Raw genomic sequence first — 14,335 nt, forward strand, 5'->3', positions numbered from 1 at the left:
CGGGTGTGCGTTTCAGCCGTGTGACCTAAGTCAGAGAGTTACATAGGGTTGGACACAGCCTAAGGCACAGGCATGTTTAATGGCCACACGGGTGTGTCCCTTGATCACATGGGCGTGTGACCCTTGCATCTAGGAAAATTTATAGAGTACCTGATTAAGTATCGATTTGTTTCTAACACATATTTTGGGCCTCAATGGCTCAAAAGAGGGACAATATGATTAAATTATTATATGTATGTTAGATGATTATAAAATATTTGTATTTGATCTAAAAAGTCCAGTAATGCTCTGTAACCCTGTTCTGACAATGGATAAGGTAAAGGGGTGTTACAGAATATTTTTTAAATAGATAATTTATTTCAAATATAAATCAATTTAACTATTAAAACATTAAGTGATAAATATTTATTTATCTACTTATCTTATCTAATAGATTTTTATTGAGAATTTTATATTAATAAAATTTAATATAATTGTCAAACACATTTAAAATATTAAATAAATATTGAGTCTTAACTCAATTGGCATAGGTATTGTTATCAATATAAGAGGACATGGGTTCGAGTGCGTTCAAACGCATTATTTTCCTATTTATTGGTTGAGGAAGAGCTACGGGGAGTTCTAAGTATTGTGTAAAAAATATGATTATAATCTATAATGAGATTATTTTAAAAAAAATATAGGCTTAATTAAATATTTTTCATCACCATTTAAAAAGTATCATATTAATAATAATAGAAGTTATGCAAAGATTTATCATTTATATGTTACTTTCATATAATTTTCTTAGATTTATATAGTTTTGAATACTAAAAAATTAGTTATAGTATAATTATGAAAAATATAGACTAATCTTCAATATTATTAATTAAAGTAATACTTTTTAAAATTAAATCATTAACATTGATGTATTAAATATTTTAAAATATTAATAAACAACTATAAAGATATGAATCAATCTTCTATATTTACGTCCCAAAAGAAAATTTTCTATATTTATACTCCTAAAAAACTTCAATATTAATAAAAGTTTATATTTAATAATTTTGATCATATATATTTAAATTAAATGATAAGATATTAAGTTATTTGAATTTATTTATTAAAATTTTTTTTTCTTATACTTATTTATGTATCTGGATTATTTTATGCTACGCTCGCTGTGAAACATTTTTTAACTATTCTATTTATTACTAGTAAATATTTTTGTTTAAAAATAATATTTAAAACATTTATACTCTTATATTTCTATTTCATATTTATATAACAATGTCACAGGTAAGAATGGAATAATCCAATGCATTAAAGAAAGAAATACCGAAAGACGGTTGAAATTTTATATATTTATAATTGAACATGATAGTAAAACTGAGAAAAAGAAACACTATTTAAGGTAAAAACAGGAATGAAATTCTCATAAATACCCTTTGCCTTTATTTCTTCTCGCTAATCAATTAAGCCATGTCTTTTCTCGTCCATGAATAAAATACGACTTCCCACTTTCCAATCAGCTAGCTATTCTTCTCCAGTCCCGTAAGAGCATCCTATAAAATAACCTCTCCTTCAGGGCTTCACCTATAACCACATGCCTTGCCATGCTCAATTTTTTTCTATTTTAGTTCTTTTCCTTCTTGACTCGCACTCCACAATCTAATTCTCCATTTCCCATTTTGAACTCTCCAGCATTCTCCATTTTGGCTGTACTTAGAATGTTTTGTTGGCTTGTAATGTGAGCAACATGTTTCAGTGCTTGTCTATGAATGTCTGAACTAAACATCTTCCTGTCTTTTTTTTTTTTTTTCCTTCTGTTTGTTTCTCTTGCGTTACTATATGCCTTCCATGCTTTCTCCTTGCTAACTTTGAGGTACACAGGAAAGGGTAATACTTTTTTGAGTTAAAATTGTTGATGATTGTTGGTTTTCTGTAAGGGTGCCATTTAATGAGAGTTTCAAAGCTACTTTAATATCTAATAAAAGAAAGGTTGCATTTTTTAAACGTAAAGTTTCCCCTTTTTTTTTTTTTTTTTTTTTTCTTTTTTCCCTTCTTAAATAAAACTATGATCCTATGTTTTCTATGGAACCAATTTTTAACTTTTGGAGTTAATTAATCATCAATCTTTTGATTTACTTCTTACCAGGGTTTTGATTGAAGCTTAAGAGGCATGGCAGAGAAGAAAGGTAGTGCAAGAGAAGAAGTGGTGATCAATGTTCCCAGTGAAGAAAATCCCAAATGGCTAAAAGGGTCTCCTGCAATGGAATCAGAGGCATTGGACCCTAAGCAAAATGTTCAAGTTTCAATCACCAAAGCATTTGGTCCAACTGCAAATAAGCCACCAAAAGTTCCAAGTGCAGTTAATGAGACCCCTTTTACTAGAAGAAGGTCATTTGCTAAACCCAAGTCAAGATTTGGGAACAATCTTATCTTTTTGAAACTGATCAAATGGAAGAGAATGGTTTAACTAATGAAGAACAAGTGGGTGGTAATTCACCTTATGGACACTCCTTTAGTAAGGTTTCCCCTAATAACAAGTTGGGGAGAAGTGTTAGGACTGATTCCGCGGTGTCGAAAACGTCATCAATGGCCTCTACAGGCCCAGTGGAGAAAGTGAATATGAGGAGATAATTAAGAAAGTTAAACTGCATAATGAGAAGCTTAAAAGAGTGAAACCTAAGGTTGTGATTGAGTGGCTCATATTTTTGTTACTCTTGGGATGCTTAATAGCTAGCTTAACTTCAGATGAGCTGCAGAGCACCCATTTTTGGGGTTTGAAAACTTGGAAATGGTGTGTGCTTGTGATGGTTATATTCTGTGGTATGTTGGTTACTCGTTGGTTTATGCATCTTGTTGTTTTCTTGATTGAGATCAACTTTCTACTACGGAAGAAAGTCCTGTATTTCGTTCATGGTTTGAAGAAGAGTGTTCAAGTGTTTATATCGCTGAGTTTAGTTCTTGTTACTTGGGTTCTTTTGTTTCTTGATGTCGAGAGATCGAAGACTGCCACGAAAATTCTCGATTATGTTACCTGGACTCTTGTAAGCATTCTCATTGGAGCATTTTTGTGGTTGTTGAAGACTTTGTTGTTAAAGATATTGGCTTCCAATTTCCATATGAATAAATTCTTTGACAGAATACAAGAATCAGTCTTCCACCACTACATACTTCGGACCCTTTCGGGACGTCCATTAATGGAGACTGATGAAAAATCACCACTTCATTTGACTGTTAGCAATGCCAAAAGGGTAAAGGGGGTAAGACGAAAAAGTTGATCGACATGGGAAAGGTCCATAAATTGAAGCGAGAAAAGTTTCATCTTGGCACATGAAGGTGTTGGTTGATGCTATCACCAATTCAGGGCTCTCCACAATCTCCAACACCTTAGATGAAAGTACTTATGATGAAGGTGCTGAACAAGCTGATAAAGAAATCACTAACGAGGAGGAGGCACAATACGCCGCGCATCAAATTTTCTCAAATGCTGCTCGACACGAAAGCAACCACAACCACAAGTTTAAAAATCAGCTTCTCTTGATGCTTCTCAATTGATTTTGTTTTCCCTGCCAACTATTTTTTATTTTGCCTTACTAACAAAATGCTCTTTATGACCAGTTACATCGATGAGGATGACCTTTTAAGGTTCATGATCAAAGAGGAGGTGGATCTTGTGTTTCCATTGTTTGAAGGATCAAACACCGGAAAATTGACCGAAAAAGTTTCACAAACTGGGTGGTAAGTGAGAGCGCTATATGAGACTCCAATAAACCTTTCACTAATGATAGGGATACTTGTTTAACATGCTTGTTTTTTTGTTGTTTCACTCAGATAAAGGTTTACAAGGATCGGAAAACACTAGCACATGCTTTGAGTGACACCAAAACAGCTGTTAAGCAATTGAATAAACTTGTAACAGTAGTCCTTGTTGTTGTTACTGTCATCATATGGCTTCTTTTGATGGAAATTGCAACCACAAAGGTGCTTTTGCTCCTTTCATCACAGCTTGTAGTTGCAGCTTTTATGTTTGGAAACACCTGCAAGACTATATTTGAAGCAATCATATTTGTATTTGTGATGCATCCATTTGATGTAGGTGATCGTTGTGTGGTTGATGGTGTTCAGGTAACTATTAAAATGGGCATGCTCCTATATGCATTTCTGGAAAAAAAATATTACTAACTATGCTTTATCACTTGGTAATCGACAGTTGTTAGTCGAGGAGATGAACATTTTAACGACTGTCTTCCTGAAGCTTGATAATGAAAAGGTGTACTACCCGAACTCTGTATTGTCTACAAAGCCTATCAGCAACTATTACAGAAGCCCCGATATGGGTGATGGTATAGAGTTCTCTATTGATTTTATGACACCAGCAAAAACAATAGGCAAGCTGAAAGAAGAAATAAGGAAGTAAGTTGACACTTTTTGACGGTAGCTTTATTCTTCCTTTAATTCATATAAAATCATGTTTATGGAACTAATTCGTGCTGTTATGTCCAACCAGGCATTTGGAGGCCAATAGTACCATATGGCATCCGAGCCACCTTGTGGTGGTGAAGGAGATTGAGAATGTCAATAAGTTAAAGATGGCTCTCTATTGCAATCATACAATGAACTTCCAGGACTTCAGAGAGAAGAACAAGCGTAAAACTGATTTGATCCTTGAATTGAAGAGAATTTCGAGGAGTTGGGCATAAGATACAATCTCCTTCCCCAGCATGTGAATCTCAACCAAGTCAATCAAGACAGGCCTGATGCGACTTATGCAACCACCTGATCCTTACCGCTTGTTGCTCAACAATGTTCTATATCCAAGGTATGCATGCCCTTTCTATCCTTCTTCAACAAGGTGAACTTATGCAACTGTCAATGTTACCAAATCCCTCTTTTCAGGCCTCAGCATTCATTACATACCATTAGTATTCAGCTTATCTTATATGCATGCTCTTTGTCAGTTTGCATTAGTTGTATAAATAATTCTAGATTGTTCTGGACTCCTGGTACTTATTCCAAATAATACATTTGATGATTTAATCAGTTGAAGCTTGTTCATAATTAAGAATCCCCACTTCAGCACTAAATAGTCACTCACTTGTGTTGTTTGAGAAAGAGGAGAAACATAAATTGCAGGTAGTTGTAACCACATCTTATTGATTCCGAATTGAAACTTCTTGGCCATGGTTTACCGAAAACAGCATCCTGGCATGCCCGTACCAAATATGAAGCAATTATTTTATTTCTCTCTTTGAAAATGATTATACTCAATTCTCACTTTGATTTTATTTCAACTAGGGCCTGAAACAAGCAGATACTACTATCATTGCAGCTTGGCTAAGAGTGGCAATGGGGCCCTGTAGTTGTAACCTAACATGGATTAGGGGAAAATGATTATTGCAGAAGACAAGTTCCAGCCTATATACATATACATATGGTTGTGTTAGATTTGATATGTAAGCTTGTATTATATTTATGAACCTGTGGAGTTAAGACCAATGCTATCAAGTTTTGTTTTCATTATAAGTCTATATATATATATATATATAGAAAGAGAGAGAGAGTCAATTGTATGTAAAGAGGAGTCAAATTTGGTATGTAACTTGTATTATATCAATGGATAGTGGAGTTAAGTTGTGGATCAAGTTTGGTTTCATTATTAAGAATTGAGCGAGTTATTAAGGCGAGGATTGGTGCGCAAAATCCAGGCATAGTGGCTAAGTGGATATAACCTTATCCATTAACCCGGATTTTGCTGCAGGATAAAGGGCCACCTCAGGTCATCATCAATTTTCTAACGTATATGTTAAAGCCTTTTTGCAGTTATCATATGAAGTTGCCTTTTGGTATTTCTTTTTCTTTACCAATGCAACCTTTTTGCCTGACGGTTTTGGTACACATCAGCATAAGGGAGATAAAGAAAGTTGGTATAATTGTTGATGTTTTATATAAATCATTGTTCTTAGATATTGGAAGCACATGTTTGATTCACAAAATCAATGAGCTCTGCATTGCAACATGAAAAATAATGATAATAAGGGTATGAGAAAGTAAGTGCTTAAGTAGAGGAACTTGTTTAAATTATATAGATAAAAAGCTTCATGCCATTGTAATCCAAATCTGTGAAACAACCCAAAAGCCAACACATAAATTGTCTTAAAAATTAAAAACCAACTTCTTTCAACAATTGATGACTCATTTCGTTTGAAGCAAAAGTCTTTTTGATGCTATCTTTTAATTGCAACCTTTCCCTTTTTTTCTTTTATTTACAACAAACTTCTCCCAAGATTAAGGCCTGCAAACCTCAAAGGTGGTTACCCAATCCATGTCCTGGTATAAATCTCGCATTTTCCTCAGTGTAGACATGGGTTTCGTTCAACAGCCTGAAAACAACCAAACCATCTCAATTTGCTTTAAAAATGGCAACAAATTACAATCTAACAAACTGTGGAACTTACGATAGATAAACAGTCTTGTTCATGGTTGCAGAGGAAAGGAATGAAGAGCCATTCAAGTAGAGTAATTCACCATCTACTCTTTCAGCAATCCTCTTGTCAATTTCTTCAGCACCAATGGAGAATGGTTGATCCGAGGCCTATGTTAATGCAAATCAAAGTTAAAACAAAGCGAAAAGGGATATATATATATATAAGACTTCTACTCCATTCAACTTCACAATTTTGAACATTAATTCTCATACCATAACCCATCCCCATGTATCAGCAAAGGATGGCACATGAGCTGTGTATGCCAACACATCTACATAGAAAAAAAAAACCATGATTTATTGTTTATTATTCAATCTATTTATAGAATCTTAAGAGTTGGTTGAGGAACTTACACTTGAAAACCTGCCTGATTGTGTGGTATATAGAGGAAAAGACCTCCTTGTGAGTGAATATTCCAGCTGGGCCAGCCTATAGAATAGAAATTTATCTCAAGTTTTTATTCTTATGTTTATGACTTGACATATATATATGACCCTACACAAGAAGGGGGCGGGGGTGGGGGGGAATACCAACCTGAGTGACAAAAATGCCATTTTCATTGAGTTTGGGCTTAAGAATTTTCTCATAAAATGATTTTGTATAAAGTTGATAGCAAGGCCCTCCTCAACAGGATCTGCTAAATCTCCAACTATGATATCAAATTTCTCAGTCCTCTTCTCCAGTTCAGCCCTTAATATTCATACACAAGTATATAGTAATTAGCTCAAATTCCTTGAAGCAAATGGACATCAAATAAGCTCGGTATACTTACTTGGCATCATTAATAACAAGGTTAAGCTTTTTGTTGCAAAATGCATCACGGTTCACAGTCAGGTACCTGCGGCAGAAATTGACCACTTCCTGCAGTTGTTAAATTATCAGTGGTGCCCTCCAAACACTAAAAGAAAAAGTAAATGGAAATATATTAAAAAAATGAGACCAAGAATTTCACCTCATCAATATCACACATTACAACTTCATCAATAAATTTATGCCTGAGTGCTTCCCTTGCTGCAGACCCTTCCCTCCCCCCATTACAAACACAGTTTTGGGGCTGCACAATTGGTAAGAACAATATATGTTACTACTTTACAGATAAATGGAATGGAGTACTCATAGAGACATTGACTCGATAGCCACCAAAAATAATAATAAAAAAAAGGACTCACTTCGAGTGGAACAAAAGAGCTGGATGAATTAGCATTCATGGTAAATAAATTCATCAACTTCGGCACTTTGCATTTTCCCATCAATCACCAATACCTACATAAGCAATTATTCAAACAATCGGAGATTAGAAACTTGAAAAAAGGATGAAACAAAACAATGAATGCCTATAGGTATACCTTGCCAAAACGTTTAGTGTCCAAAAGGCTATATCTTGATACTCACTAGAACCTTTATACAGTACACTGTTAAGAGAGATACAAAGAGATGAGAGTCGGTTTAAGATATTGAATTATGATCAAAGAAAACCCAAAGTTATTTGCTTTATCATGTTTTGAGTAATGTGCATATGATGAAGAAAGATTAGGGTGAAACCTTTTCAAAGCAAAGGACCATTTGAGATCCTCATCAATTTCCTCTTCATACCAAGAATCAAACTGGCGAGTCTCGTCAACAGGTGGTTGGTTCTTTGTTGTTCCATTACAGATTTTAGAGAAACCATTTGGATAAAAGATCTCAACAGCCTCACCCATTATCGAATAACCTAAAAACAAAAGAGAAAAACTTGAAACAAAACAAGACAGGATAAACAGAAGATTGAGCAAGAGGTGGCAAAGTGTGAGGATGGTAACACCAAGGTTACGTGCTTTTTATAGCACTTTTAACACACTAGAAACCCAAGAAATTTTTTTTTAAAAGAAAGACATAGTCTTGTAGATAATTATGGGTTTTGGCTAACACGGGCAATGATTCTGTCACAGACAGTCCCACGGATTTTCTGTTCCTCACGCCAATTATCATGGTACTACATTGGTTCATGAAAATGGTAACCTCATCAATGGTGACAACCCACCAAAGGTTGTTTCCTAGTGATGTTCTAAGCTGGCATTGGCAGTATAATGAAATACCAAGAGATATTATTTTTTCTCCTTTTTTGGAGGCCTCCACGGCCATGTGTTGGCATCTAAGTTAGATTGGGTGAAATTTCCCAGAGATTGACTGTCATTCTAGAATTTTGAAAGGAAAAGCATGCGCATGCATATGATATTATCTACCCCTATAGTTTGGTGGATACAATGAAAAAGGATGAAAATCGGGAACATATGTCCGCGTGGGTTACTGTGGGCCCAATTGTACATGTGGTCTTCCACGATATGACACGTGGATAAAAGTACATGTGGCACTGTTTTTTATTTTTGGTAGGGAAATGATGGGTCCACTAAGAAAGGTTTTCTTTTGGAAGGGGGTCCACTATGCGAGTTAAAAGTGGTGATACTTTGTGTATTTTTGGATTAATGTTTTCCTTTTTAGCCAACCTTTTGTCCATTTCCTCGGTCACCAGCACTATGCTCAATCAAGAGGGGATTTTCTGGTCTAATTTTGATTTTAGTCCCTTTTGTTATGTGAATTTACAATTTAATCTCTTAATTTGATACAGTTGATTCTTCTATTTTTTATGATGTTGTTAAATGAACGTCGATATAGCAATATAGAATATCGCAAGCAATAAAAAGAAAATAAACACAGATTTTATATGGAAATCCTTTCGGAAAAATCACGGGTAATGAGAAGAAAATTCACTAATGTTGAAATTGAACGATACATGAAGAGTTCGATTACATCTATTTAAATGTTGAAAAATCTTATTCTAATCAATGTCAAATAAAAGAATTGTAGTTCTATACGGATTCTACTCGTGCAACATAGTCTGAGTAATGTTACTGTTATTTTAACAAGATCCCCTAGTTTGCCATTTATTTATTTTAACAAGAATTGGTTACACAACTCTAACAATGTTATTGTTAGATACATATTCTGATAATTTTATTAATTGTTCTGGCTAAAGTAATGGTAGTTTTTCATGAATTTTTTTAATACCATTTACATTGTTATTATCAAAAAGTGTTGGATACAATGATAAAACATATTGTATTTCGAAAGAGTGAATTTAAATTTAAATTTTAAAATAACATTACCAGGAGAGGGTAGCTACAAGCCCTCGAAAGGTTTAGAAGTCAACTATTAGAGGGTAGTTATCATTTGGGTCTACTAATAAATTTATAAAGGTTAAATATCCATCAATCTCTGAAGTTTGAAATTTAGTCCATATATTTAAAAAATAAAAAATTTAAATAATATTTTTTTTCTTTTAGAAACCACAAATCAATGTTATTAAATTTTTAGTCTAAATTTACTATCAATACACCCACGCAATCAAATTAACTTCATAAACAAACCATTATGAATTCAATAAACATACATTACAACAAGTAAAATCTGATGACCAAATATTATCGATTTCAATTATTTGACTAGAATTTTGAACAAAAAAGGTAAAAATAAATAAATTTTAGCTTTCTAAGTATAGAACTAATCTCAGATTTCACTAATGTATAGAGAATAACATATGTTGACTCATTATAAAAGTAATAGAGTAAAGTATATCAAATTAAATTAGAGATTAAACCCATTTCAATATAGTAGAGGGGCTAAACTAGAATTAGACCTTTCTGTGAGTGTGGGATTATGGCTAAGTGGGAGTACCATATCCAACTGACTAAAGCCTACCAGAGAAGAAGAATGAGGACAAATGGGACCCTATGTAATTGCAATAAGAGGGGATTTATGGGTCCCCAACCCCAATAAAAATGTGTTTCTGTTGTGGGAGATGAGAGCATTCTTAAGCGTGGGGTGACTCCACTTCGATAAAAAAAAAAAGTTTTGTGGAAATCCCACTTTAACATTGTATTTAGAAGTGTTCATGGATTAGATTAAGTTAAACTTGAATCAAATTTTATAGGATATTAATATATTTTATATTTATATAAATCTTAAATTGATTTAAATACGACACTTTGTTAGTAGCTAATTCAAACCCAATATATTTCTGCATATTATTATTTTAATTTCTTAAAAGAAAATATTAGGCTTTTTCCCATCATATCTCCTCCTTGCTTCTCTGCGGAGATATTGTTGCTCTTTGGTTAGATTTCAAAATGACCCATTTGTCTCTCTCCTATATGTCATAATGCCAGAGGGAAAAATCTTCATTCAAAGCTTTTCTTTATATGTTATAGTGGGTAGCTTTTATTATCAATTATTACTCCCAAAAATCACCCATTGATTTCATCCACATGCACCAATTCTTTTTCCTTTTCTTTCTTTTTTGATATGATATGCTGTTGGATATTCTTTACTTGTGATGTAGGGCAAGTGTGGCAACTTATATCCTGGTATACAATTCCATAATGAATCCCAAGTATTTAATATCTTTTGTCTTTGATGTTAAGCTTAGTTACATCGTAATTCATGGCTTAAGATTCTATATATCTTACAACAATCTCTAGTGGGCGCTAGATTTGTTGCCATCTATTATTTGAAGCCCTTGTTTGTATTTGCTTCGGATGAATTTGGTTCTGAATTCATCTTTATAGTACAACTTACTAAAGGTTAGTTTTCTATTGCGAGTGATAGAAAATATTTTAAGAAGTGTAGTTTGTTAATTTTTAATTTTTCTATTATTACTAAAATTGTTGTTAAAGGTTAAAATATTCTTTTAGATATAATAGTAGAAAGTCAATTTAAAATTAGTTAAGTTATATGGTATTTAAATGATTAATATAATGGTAAATGATATAAATTATTTGTACAATTAATCATAATATATTTAAACTTAAATATAATAATTATACTTAAATATTAATATATGATACATAAATAATTAATCTAATTTTTATGTATCTTTAACTAGTTAATAAATAAGGATTTAGATAATTTCACTTCTAAACTAAAACCAAAAGTATAAATTAGCTTATGCATTTAGGTGAAAAACACTTTCTACTAATTTGACTCAAAGCAAGGTTTTTATTATTTTGCGTAAAAAGACTTGAACCTCAACGTAATAAGAGCATACCTAATTTATTAAATGAAACTTGTTAATATTGGTTTTTATGATAAAGTTGTAAAATTAATTATAGACAATTTTCATATTATAATTTTCTAAAACTATAAATAAATAATTTATTTATATCTTATATAATGTCTACGATTTTTAATGAAACTTACTTAGTATAAGTAATTCATATTGCCCTATGTTTTTAATATTGTTGGCAAAAATTAAGGTCTTAAGAATTTAAGTTTCGAGTTTAAGTCCTAATATGTAAAAATTATGAGTGAATAATTAATTAAACTAAAAATTAAATATACTAAAATATCGATTTTATTAATTTTGATTAACTTTTTACTGAGTTACTCATCATATCTACAAATAATTTATGAATTTATTGGAAACTAATAAGGGAATAACATTTAGGAGGGATTTTTTGGATAGCTGAGACTTATTTTGAGCAGTTGAAACTAATGGTGAGAGAGACGGGGTGGGAGTGTATTGGACACCAAGGAAATTGCCGTAGTGCTAACCCTTTTTTTTTTCATGTAATGGGGAATGGTATTGGGGGGAGACAAGGGTGCAACCAAATTTTATACTATAGTTTATTTAAATGAATCATGGCATTGTTCAATGTTTATTGCAAGGGCGGCTTACAAGTCACAATCTTTGCTACTATTTGAAAAGGTTAAACCTACCCTTCCTCTTTCTCTCTCTCTCATATGTGTAAATACATATACCCCCATCGTATCATTAAGTCAATGTTTAATAATCCAATCTCTCTCTTTTCTTTCTTATCAGTCGAAACATTTGGAAATTGGAAACACCTTTTACTAGTTCCTACAATGGTTTAGTTTAGAAGTTAAAAAAAAAAGTCAACCTTTTGGCATTAATATTTATATATATGATGAATTTGTATGTGTTTCACTTAGAACCCGTTAGTGCTTTTTATCTTCCCTTTTTTTATACAAATAGTGTGATAGCATTTTCTTGGTGATGCATGAGTGGAAATTGCGCGTGGAGGTGAGCGTGCTTGGTGGTGCTGCTGCTGCCCTACTATCATTTTTTTTCTTTTTTTGCCTTCTTTTTCATCATAATTTGATATGCAAAAGAAAAAAAAAGAAAAAAGAAAAAGGGGGGGGGAGATTATTTACCCCCAACAAGGTAAGTAGTAATTGAACCATATAGAATAGCAGGAGAGAGGGTTTGGGTGGAAGAGAGGACAAAGACAGAAACTCATGTCAACTAAAAAGCCCCTCTTTTTTTGTTCTCAGTGTTCATAGTTTCGTTGTGTCTTGAAAAGTGAGAGATCTTTAGTAAGTTGCCGTCAATTTGTCTTTGTACACGTGCATTTAGTGCTGCTTTCATTTTTTTTTAAGGTTTTTAATTTTCGTAAGTAAACCAAAACCCAAGCCAAAGTGGGATGGATGGTGCTCAATGTCTAGATGTCACATAATGTGCTTTTTATCATATTGGAGCTCACTATATTACTAAATGGGTACGAAGAAGAGTCAAACTGGAAGTTCCCATTTACTTGTAGGTTTTAATTCTCTTTTCATCCAATTCCATTTATTATTGTAGGGAATTTTAGGCCATATTCATCGATTCACTATAGATCCACTAAGCCCTTTTTTTGACATAATCCACTAAGTCCTTTAATTTGAGAGAGAGGGGATAAAAAGAATGGTAACTATTTACATGTTTAAATTTTTTGGTCCAAAATTTATCCGAAATTTTATAAAATTGCATGAATGTGTTTTTGATAATTTTGTTGTTTTTCATTCCTATTCATTGTAATCAATGTAACATATTTTTTTTTACTATAATTATATTAATAATTATTTTTCCAACAAAGTTATTTTTAATTGCAAAAATATTTCTCATAATATAATAAATATAAACAGGTTTCTTCATAATTATAATGGGTAAATTACACGTAGGTCACTTAACTATGGTTGGAATTTCATTTTTGATCACTAACTTATCAATGTTTTAAATTGGTCACTCAACTAATCGAAATTATTTTTTCTTTTTCCATTTTTCCTTTAAGTGTCATTAATGTTTGGCGAGCAGGGAGGTGGCATTCAAAAATTGTATGATTACAATTTAGTCCTCAAATTTTACATTGTAACACCGAGATAACCCGACCAATCTCGAAGTCAATTACAAGTGCACGTTCATGCGAAACAACTACAGTCAAATTACATTCAATTACAAACCATTAACATTCAATGTAACTAAAAAGTGCATAAATGAAATATATCATTTCCGAATCTTGTATGAGCTTACAAAGTCTTTGCTATCTGAGTCGAAATGGACCAATTGTAGAACTTCAGTTTTGGGTTGATGTCGCAGCGTAGGGGGTTTCCTGATGAACCTTTGTTTTGATTATCGTGGCTTTGAAATGACATTAGCTGACACACGTGACTACTGTTCAAAAATATCAATTTGAAATAAGTTTAAAAGACTTGCATTAAATGATAATCTCATTATCACCAAAACGAAATTATTACAACAACAATGAGGCAAAACTCCAAAACGGTACTTCAAAATGACATTAAGCGACTAAGTTCCAAATTTGACCATTTTTGATGCAAAACCGACTTAAACCCTAGATACATACATTTACATTAAAAGGTACTTTACAAACTTTATTGAGTCGGTAATGGTAGTCTGGATGCTGGCTTCATATTGGGGGCTTCGAGAGGTACCTAAACTTACACGGAAAAAAAATCGTACGTGATCAATAGGGCTCAATGGTACTTTTACGATTCAAGTTATTACAATTTAATACAATATCATAATTATA

At 32.6% G+C, this 14,335-nt stretch overlaps 2 protein-coding genes and 1 pseudogene across 2 annotated transcripts in view; 2 read left to right on the plus strand and 1 right to left on the minus strand.

The window, feature by feature from the left end:
• Positions 1-1,471: 1,471 nt before the first annotated feature.
• On the plus strand, positions 1,472-5,505 carry LOC107961655 (mechanosensitive ion channel protein 10). The gene is given in 11 exon segments (XM_016897724.2): positions 1,472-1,729; positions 2,138-3,228; positions 3,231-3,302; positions 3,305-3,506; positions 3,607-3,692; positions 3,695-3,726; positions 3,820-4,113; positions 4,199-4,401; positions 4,496-4,665; positions 4,668-4,807; positions 5,284-5,505. Coding segments are annotated over 9 exon segments (1,593 nt in total). The 5' UTR covers positions 1,472-1,729; positions 2,138-2,795; the 3' UTR covers positions 4,769-4,807; positions 5,284-5,505.
• The window catches only part of LOC121230679 (mechanosensitive ion channel protein 10), a 13,765-nt gene continuing 2,751 nt past the window's right edge, over positions 3,322-14,335 (plus strand). The window contains exon 1 of the mRNA XM_041115864.1: positions 3,322-3,400. The gene's annotated coding sequence lies outside the window, so the exon portion shown is untranslated. The remainder of the gene's footprint in view (positions 3,401-14,335) is intronic.
• Positions 6,109-8,303, minus strand: LOC121230678 (thermospermine synthase ACAULIS5-like; annotated as a pseudogene).

The sequence above is a fragment of the Gossypium hirsutum genome, chromosome A06, assembly GCF_007990345.1.
Source record: "Gossypium hirsutum isolate 1008001.06 chromosome A06, Gossypium_hirsutum_v2.1, whole genome shotgun sequence".
Classification (NCBI taxonomy): Eukaryota; Viridiplantae; Streptophyta; class Magnoliopsida; order Malvales; family Malvaceae; genus Gossypium; species Gossypium hirsutum.